The sequence below is a fragment of the Chaetura pelagica genome, unplaced genomic scaffold, assembly GCF_000747805.2.
Source record: "Chaetura pelagica isolate M959 unplaced genomic scaffold, ChaPel_1.0 scaffold658, whole genome shotgun sequence".
Lineage (NCBI taxonomy): Eukaryota > Metazoa > Chordata > Aves > Apodiformes > Apodidae > Chaetura > Chaetura pelagica.
In genome coordinates, this window is record NW_009954168.1 from 176,308 (window position 1) to 185,404 (window position 9,097).

The 9,097-nt window shown below is 57.7% G+C and overlaps 1 protein-coding gene across 1 annotated transcript in view; it reads right to left on the reverse strand.

Annotated features, from left to right (window-relative positions):
• The window catches only part of FRMD5 (FERM domain containing 5), a 13,390-nt gene extending 4,293 nt beyond the window's left edge, over positions 1-9,097 (reverse strand). The window contains exons 1-8 of the mRNA XM_010002840.1: positions 9,036-9,097; positions 5,669-5,766; positions 4,844-4,967; positions 3,632-3,719; positions 2,767-2,855; positions 2,373-2,421; positions 1,727-1,818; positions 1,569-1,657 (exon numbers count right to left, since the gene is read on the reverse strand). Of these exons, the coding sequence (XP_010001142.1) occupies positions 1,569-1,657; positions 1,727-1,818; positions 2,373-2,421; positions 2,767-2,855; positions 3,632-3,719; positions 4,844-4,967; positions 5,669-5,766; positions 9,036-9,097 (691 nt within the window). The remainder of the gene's footprint in view (positions 1-1,568; positions 1,658-1,726; positions 1,819-2,372; positions 2,422-2,766; positions 2,856-3,631; positions 3,720-4,843; positions 4,968-5,668; positions 5,767-9,035) is intronic.

The following is a 9,097-nucleotide window of genomic DNA, read 5'->3' on the forward strand; positions in this document are numbered from 1 at the left end:
GCGGGCGCACTGCTGGGGACAGCGCTGGGGACAGCCCTGGGGACAGCCCTGGGGACAGCGCTGGGGACAGCCCTGGGGACAGCGCTGGGGACAGCCCTGGGGACAGCGCTGGGGACAGCCCTGGGGACAGCGCTGGGGACAGCCCTGGGGACAGCGCTGGGGACAGCCCTGGGGACAGCGCTGGGGACAGCCCTGGGGACAGCGCTGGGGACAGCCCTGGGGACAGCGCTGGGGACAGCCCTGGGGACAGCGCTGGGGACAGCCCTGGGGACAGCCCTGGGGACAGCCCTGGGGACAGCGCTGGGGACAGCCCTGGGGACAGCCCTGGGGACAGCGCTGCGGTCCCGCCGGACCCACCCCGGGGCGGAGCTGGGTGCTGCAGCACACGGCAGGGCCGGACCGCGACAGCAAAGCCCTGGAGATGTGAAATGCCACGGGAAACGAAGCAAGCCACCAGCAGCAGTGGCACCAACTGGGGGGGCACTAACATCATGGCATCACCCCCCCATAGCACAGCGCATCCCTGCTGGCAGTGGGAGCAGCACCCAGCCCCTGCCCAGGCTCCTGGATGGATCTGTTGCCAGTGGCTGCAGGGGGCTGAGGCTGCAGCTCACACTGGGTCCCCTGGGACCACCAGGAGGTGGCCCAACCAGCCCAGCCAGTGGTGGGTAAAACCACTGGTAGGGACAGTCCTCTCTCCTCCTCACCCTTGGCACCTCAGCTGAGCCCACAGCCCACCCCACTGGGCACATAATCCAGTGGTAATTCACTGACATGATTAATCATAAAGATTTGTAAAGCAATATTGCAATTTCATTTCATGTTCATATAATGAGAAACGAAACCTGCTGATTGCAGGGGCTGATTGCGGCATTCCCAGGGAGAATACATCACACACTTTCTCTCCCATCTTGCTGATTAAAAGAAAACTCATTACGAAGCACAGAGCAGGCTGGTTTGAAGCACAACAGGAGAAGGATGGTGAAACCAAACCATTCCAACAGGCACTTCCCTTTTTTTTTGGCACAGTCCAGTCACCAGCCTCTCCCTTTCTGGTTGACGACCCTTTCAGGCAGCCCAATCAGCCAGAACAGGGGCAGAAACCTGCCTTGGTGGCCACAAACTGGGAGCTCAGAGCTGCTGGGAAGGGGAAGACCTTCCCTGTCCTCCCTGGGTAGGAGCTCCCCATGCTCAGGTGGGACCCCAGCCTGGGTATCCCCAAAGCTGCTGCAGAGAGGGTCCCCCAGCAGTCCCTGGCTGGCAGCTGGAGCCCAGAATGTGTTTCATCTCCACAGTCCCTTGAATTTTTCCCATGGAAAATTAACTTGTTCCCAAGGAGCCTGGAAGCAGATTGTTGTTGAAAGTTTCTGAGCTTTCCCCATGGAAAGGCAGACTCTGCTACAGCACCCCAGGCACAGCCTCTACTTCAGGGGGGTGAGAGCACCAGATCCAGCACAAACAGACCCTGAGGAGCCATTCTGAAAAACCCACCCTAGAACATTAGGTCAGAAAATATTCCCTGAGGTTTGCTGGTGTCTGTCCCTGCTGCTGAGGGACCCCGTGAGTACCCAGCGTGGAGGCACTGGTGCTCCTGGTGGCTGGTGACTCTGCCAGGGCCACCAGGACAGGGTGACAGCCCCTGCCTGAGCCCCAGGACCTGGACAGAGCCCTCGGGCAGCTGTGGGGGCACAGACCCCCGGGGCAGTGCCACCCACCCCACACTTACTTGTAGAAGGCCTGGTTCTCTATCCCACACTTCCAGAGGTGCTTGCAGGCTTCGGGTGTCGGGGCGAAGTAGGTGAGAACGATTTTCTTCTCCTAAGGGAGAAGGGTGAGGAGTGGGCAGGGGAAGAGGGGAGTGGTGCCCGGTCCTTCTGAATGCCCAGAAAAGCCCTTTTCTTTAACCCTGCTGATGGCTCACGTGGGAGCCCAGTTCAGCCATTTCAGGCTGATTTTATGGACTGAGCCCATGGGATGCTGGTACCACAGAACCGGGACCATCCCACAGGAAGCCATGGCCAGGAGCTGTGGGAGGTCTGGGGGCAACCTGGCATCTGCCAGCTCCAGCACCCAGGGCAAGGAGCAAGGTGACCATGGCACTGCCACCAAGCTGCAGCCCCTGCCATTGTGTCCCTGTCACTGTGCCCGTGTCCCTGTCACAGTGCTTATGTCCCTGTCACCATGCCCATGTCCCTGTCACCATGCCCATGTCCCTGTCACCATGCCCATGTCCTTGTCACCGTGCCCGTGTCCCTGTCACTGTGCCTGTGTCCCTGCACCACAGGCAGAGGAGAAATCTGCTGAAGGCAGGACCACAGCTGCACTTGGAAAGTGCCACAAGACAGGAAAGCACTCACCTCTTTCTGACTTACGTACAAATAGAAAGTCTTCCCTTCAAATTTCATTTTGGTCACCTCATTCCTGAAAGGACAAAGAGAGAAAATAAGGGGTTTGGGGCAATAAAACAAATAAGGAGAGTGCAGATCACAAGGAGCCCTGAGGTGTCCTGAGCAGTGTGGGCTGAGGAGCCTTGGAGGAGCAGTGCCCAGTGGCAGCAACGGGGACAGCCAGGCTCCTGGCTCCTCAGGGGTGAGACAGGGTAAGGAGGGACACCCTGAGTGTCCAGAAGGGCACCCGGGGCTGGCATCGCCCACCCTCCCTGCCCACGGGAGCTCACCCAGCCCCTCGAGCACCCTGGGGTGACGTGGGGACGGGTGGCCCAGCCCTGCAGCACCCACGGGCCTGGGGGAGCAGCCGGGAACTCACCATTTGATGAAGTGAACCCTCTTGTTTCCCTGCAGAACAACAAAGCCGAATGGAGTGAAGGCCAAAAACGCCGCGTTCCCCGACACGTCCTGGAAGGCAACAGCAACTCCTCAGGAGCACATTCCGAAGCCAGCACAGCTTCCCAGCCCCTCAGCAACCAGCAGCTGGCCACCGGGGCCTCCCCCCAGCCCCTCCTGGCCTGCAGCATCCCGCACACACAGCGAAACCCGCAGCTGGATCCCAGGGCAGCTCCCTGCCAGGGCAGGGCCCCCCCAGCCCTTTCCCTGCTAATGAAACCAGAACAAGGTAAAACCCGTGACTTGACTCCCTGCAAGGCCTGCTCAGCCGGCGCAGTTGGGCGGCATCGAGACGGTTTGAAACCAGTAATTAGTGTAATGTAGGGAGCAAGGCAGCAGTTTCACTTAATCCTAAGGTCTGGGCTGCAGGCAGTGATCACTAACAAGGGATGCCCGGGCGGTGCCTGCTGGGGGTTCTCGCCAGGCGTGGCACGAGGTGCCCCAGCACCAAGCACAGCTTGTCCCGTGCCCCACATCTCCCCATCTCGGGGTTACAACTCTGCCCTCTGCTCCCAGCCCCTCCCTGGCTCAACCCAGAGGTGAGACATCTCTGTGGTTCACTTTGCATCCTGCTGCCTGCATGAGGAAACCTCTCTGACAGCTCCCTAACCAGGGCTGGGGGCTCCTCGCCCTCCCCTCCTGGCTTGACTGCCCCAGCACAGCCCACAGCTCTGCCCACTGGAGGGGGCTGATGGAGGCACTTGGGACCAGCCATGGGCACCTCTGCAGCTCAGTATGGGTCAGAGCCAGGAATCCACTGCAAGGAAGTGTTTGGGAAACTGATGTACCTTGCAAGGGTGTGGGTCAACCCCATAGGTCTCCAGAGTCTGGGCTTTCCTGAGAAAATTCAGCTCTGAAGTAGCTGGTGTCTGCCCACTGCGGGAGGGAGGAAAGGGGAAAAAAAGAGTATTCCATGGGAGACATGAACATAAAAGTCAGTGTCCAGCTACAGGGTTCCTGTTAAAGATGAGAAGCACCAGCCACGGCACATTCCCTGCACACCAGCACCTCATTCCCTGCACATCAGCACCTCATTCCCTGCACATCAGCACCTCATTCCCTGCACATCAGCACCTCATTCCCTGCACATCAGCACCTCATTCCCTGCACATCAGCATCACATTCCCTGCACATCAGCACCTCATTCCCTGCACATCAGCACCTCATTCCCTGCACATCAGCATCACATTCCCTGCACACCAGCACCACATTCCCTGCAGCAGGAGCCCAGCCCCGCCCCAGCCGCAGGGAACTGGGAGACACCGACCCGGCAGCACCAGGAGGGACCAAAACTCAGGAGCACCTGCAGAATCTGGGGCTGAACTTCCTATGGCAAGCACGGGCATTTCTTCCAGGGGGAGGAGAGGGGAGCTTGCCGGGCAGAGGGAAGCAGCCCGCAGCAGGTAGGGGCACTGGGAGGTGAAACCCCGGGGTGGGGCAGTGTCCAGTCAGGATGCGGCTCCGGAGGCGCTGCCGGTGCCATGGGAGGACAGGGCTGTGCTGACAGCCCCTCGTGCCTCGGGTTCCACAGAGCGGGGGTGGCAGGAGAGGGGGTGGCAGGAGGGGATCTACAGGGGTTTTGGTCACTGTCCCCATCCGACTTGGGGAAACCAGGGACCCCACAGGTTGTGCCGGCAGACCCAACAGCCCCAGGAGTGGGAGAAACCCCTCAGCCCTGCCTGGAGCAGGGGGAGGAATCTTGAGCTGGTTTTTCCACATTGCTGCTGCGTGTGTTTGTCTGCACGTCCTGCAGCTTCTCCTCGGCTGCGGGATCACCTTTCCCCCCGGTGAGGGAAGCACCAGCTCTCTCAAAGCGGCTCTGCTCGGCGGTTTTGCCTTTCCCAAGAGCACTGCCAGCTCTGGGCTGGGGCTGACAGGCTGGAGCAGGCACTGCTCACCCCACGGCACGACTGAAAATCCCACCCAGGGATAAAGATCAGCCAAGCATCAGTGATCCCTGCAGCAGCCGACACTCCCACTCAGCAAAGCTTCCCCGGTACCTCAGCTCCGACTTGTGGATCTCCGCGATTTTCCTCTCCAGCTTCTCCGAGTGCTTGGGGAAGAACTGGAACTTGGAGCTGTAGCCTTCTGGGTGCTTCCCTGGATCGTAGTCCCCGATCTCAGCTGGTGGGAGACAGAACCAGTGAGGAACAGCAACGTCCACCCCTGCACCCCCACCCCGGCAGGGTCCTCAGCGCCAGCACCGGGTCAGGGCTGGGAGCATCCCAGGAATGCTGTTCCACCCCGGTCGTGCTTCCCATCAGGAGGGATCGTTTGCAAAGCATTAACTGCATCCAGTGAGGGGATGAAGGGACCTTGCTCTCATTTCATTCCCTCCAGCCTCAGGTCCCCAGCAAAAATTAGACATTACATTAATTTTTACGATTTCTGCTGAAAACACTATTAGAGGAAGCACACCAGCACTGCAAAATAACCCAGAAATGTTCCAGAGCTGAAATTTGCCTTTTTTGGTTGCTGGGTACATCCTCCCAGCTCACCCGGGGGCACTGGTGGAGTCCCCATCCCTGGAGGTATCTAAAAAGCCATGTAGATGTGGTGCTGAGGGACAGGGGTTAGTGGTGACCTTGGCAGGGCTGGGGAAACGGTTGGACTGGGTGGTCTTAGAGGTCTTTTCCAACCAGAACAATTCAAGGAGTCTATCAATCTCACCCTCCTGCCCAGCACAGCACAGGGACAGCCCTGAAGCACGAGCCCCGCACTGGTGGGATGACATTTGCATTCTAGGAGCAGTGATCTGTTGTAAGTGAAGTAATGTAATCAGTCCTCAGCATGAGAAGCAAATTGATGCTGTCAGAAGGCATTACCCTGAAGGATATAGGCGGCCAGCAGCGCGGCATCCGACGTCTTGCAGAGGAGCCGCCCGTGGTACAGATCCCTTTTGATCTGCAGGAAGACTAAATACCTGAGGGTGGAGGAGACAGTCCATTCATTAAGCAAAGTTTAAATTACCTAAACAGGCAATTTAGGTGTGGAATATCTGCCACGAGACACTTGCACTAACATCTCTCTCGCAGCAGCTCATGCCCCAGACACCAGCCCGGCTGGGGCAGCAGGTGGGAACGAGGCGGCAGCTCCCAAGGGCTGCGCTGGGGCGCGGAGCTTCACAGCCCTGGGCAGGGCCAGCCTGGGGGACAGGGCACCAGCACCTGTGGCTGTGCCACCATGGAGGGCCCCGATGGAGGCAAAGGGCACGGGGGTACTTGGATGCGCATTCCCACCAAGGAAAACACGGGGAGGAGGAGCAACAGGACAAGGTAATGGCTTTAAGCTGGAAGAGGGGAGATTTAGGTTGGACGTTAGGAAGGAATTCCTCACTGTGAGGGTGGGGAGAGCCTGGCCCAGGTTGCCCAGGGAAGCTGTGGCTGCCCCATCCCTGGCAGTGTTGAAGGGCAGGTTGGATGGGGCTTGGAGCAGCCTGGGCTGGTGGGAGGTGTCCCTGACATGCAGGGGTGGGACTGGATGGATTTTAAGGTCCGTTCCTAGCCAAGCCATTCCATGGTCCTATAGCCCCCCCCGCCCATCACAAGGTCACCGTGGGTGCCCAGGATGATGCTCTGATGGGTGTCTGGTGGTTCTGAGCTCACCAGCAACTGCTGCACTTCCCATTCCTGCATCCTTGCCTGGCTGCTCATCCTCCCCATCACCATACCTCCTCCTTCCCCAGCTTGCTGTGTCCAGGTCTCTCCATATGCACCCACTTCCCCACATCCCTACAGTGGTGACCAACCCTAAACCACCCACACTGAGCTGCCTCTTGCACTCACCCATCTCTATCTTCCATGCACCAAAGCCCAGTGAAAAGATATACTATATCTGAAAAATCACATATTTGGATAAATTTAAACCTAAGTAACAGTTTGGGCTGAGTCATGTGGCAATGCATGAGGGAAAAAGCTTTTGATGGTAAAATGTAAGTCACAGTGAAGGAGCAAAGTGGAAAGGGAGTGCTTGGAAATGTGTTTCAATAGCCAGACCTGCACTCTGCACTAGCTCAGTCATGCTTCATTTCTCAAATCCATATTTATGACGAGATAAACCACTAATTTTCACAGATAAAATGTATTAACGAGAAACCCAGATATTAAAGCATCCTCAGCCCAGGGGAAAGTGAATTTTAAGGCCAGGTTTGAGCTGCAGCTGCAGACACACCTTGAATGGCAGTGAACAGGGGCTCACCCTGGTGTCATGGGGGACCCACAGGGACAAGGACCCCTGGCACCTCACCCAGCACCAGCCTGTCCCCAGCACTCACCTCACCAAAACTGCAGAATTAAATGGGTTTATCCCTGGCAACCCTCCCAGCCCTGCTCATGTGCCCCACAGGGAAACCCTCTGCTCCCTTTAGGCTGTAGGTCTGAACTGGTTTGACATATAGAAACATCCAGGTTTTCCAAAGCTTTGCCTATGCCTTGGAAACATTCCCAGGAAAGGGAGGTTCCTGGGGCAGCGTGGGGCTGGGGGCTGGGGCTGCCTCGGGAAAGGGCAGCAAAGGTGGGAAACGTTTCTGAGCCCAAACTGACGATCTCCTTGGGCTGGATCTGTCCCCGATGCCCCTTGTGTCCAGCTCCCACATCCAAATCCCTGACCCGAATCCCAGTTCTCCCTGCTGTGCCCGCCAGCTGCAGCTGTTGGCTGAGCTCTGATGAAAGGGCAGGAGCACAAAGCACACCCTGTCTGAGCTGGGCACCCAGACCTGCCTTTGGCCCTTCCACATTTAAATCAAGGCCCCGAGGCCGCCCCGGGCTGGGGCTGCTGGAGGGAAACCGAGTCTGTGAACTAAAGAAATGCCCCTCGAGCCAACCAAGGCGATGTCCCCGTGTGAAACTATTCGTGGGCACTTCTGCGGGTCCCTGAAAATGCGTCCGTGTGAAAACAAAGATCAGTCCTCCCCAGGAAGGCTGGTTGCAGCCCAGGTCCTGGCAGCACCACAGACCGGCATTCCGGACATGGAGATGCTTTTAAACAGCAGCAGCAAATGCTCACAGGGCTCTTGACGGATCCCCTCCTCCTAATCTGCATCTCCTCTCTACCTTGAGAACCGTCAGACTCTTTCTCAGGCTTCCAAACACCTTGTGGTGTTTTTCTAGTTCTGGTTTTTGGGTCCCATGAAACACAAGCAGAGCTTTCCTTAGCTTTGTACCATCCTCACGGGGAAAACAAACTCCGGAAGAGTTTTTGATACACATCACCAGCCTCTACTGCTCCTAACTGATCTGCTCAAAAACCCCACAGTTTATTAATAGAGAACTGAAGGAAAAAGCTGAGCCCAGGTATGTCACAAACACTCTGCACAACAGGCTGCAACGGCCCTGACATCCCCACTCATCTGCTGCCTGCAGAAATAGGCTGAAAATCCCAAGAAATAAATCCTGGAATATATTTAGCTCTATCAGTAAGCCTGCTTAATTCTCCACACACTTAGCGTGGACCCGGGCTGTTCCTGGGAAGGTGTGAGGGCAGCAGAGCACCCACCCCCAGGGCTGGGGGGAGCCTGTCATGGGGCTGCAGAGCTGGGGCTGCCCAGGAGTGACCAGGCCTTCTTGGTACCACATGGGGGGTTTAGGCCCAGACGTTGGGGGTCCCACAAGGTGCAGCAGCCGGTGTCAGCACTGCATGGGTTTCCAGCTGGGAAGAGGTCACGAGGAGTTTGTGCTACTTTTGTCCCTGTGTTTCAGAGGTCAGCGGGGGGGCTTCCTTCTTTGGGACCAAAGAGCCTCGGACTGAGGTCCCTCACGGGGACAGGATGGGGGCACTGCAGCTGCAGACACAAATAAACATGTTCTTCCCCCAGAGCAGACCCTGGCACGCTGCAGGGAAGGGCAGGCTCTGGTGCAGCCTGGGAGCTGCATTGGGCTTGGGCAGGCTGGTACTGGGGCCACAAGGGATGTGGAGTGATGCTGCCCTCAGCACTTCCTCCTGGCAATGTAGTTTTGTAAGCAGGGGCAGCCAAGGACCAAGGCAGGGGTGACACCACAGGCAGTGGCACAACTGCTCCAGCTGGGATTTCCATACTTCTCCCTCTCAGCTGAGACAACCCACAAAGGTCCACGTTTGTTTGGAAATCTAACTGGCTGCTGCTTCCTCTTGACCATAAAATGGAGCAGGGCAGAGTGTGTCCCTGCCCTGGCCAAGCCTTTGGTGCCCAGTGCCCCTGTGCCAGGTCTCACCTACCTGGTGATCTCCTCCTTCAGAGCCGCCGGGTCCGTGGGGTAAAACTTGACGCGGAAGCACAT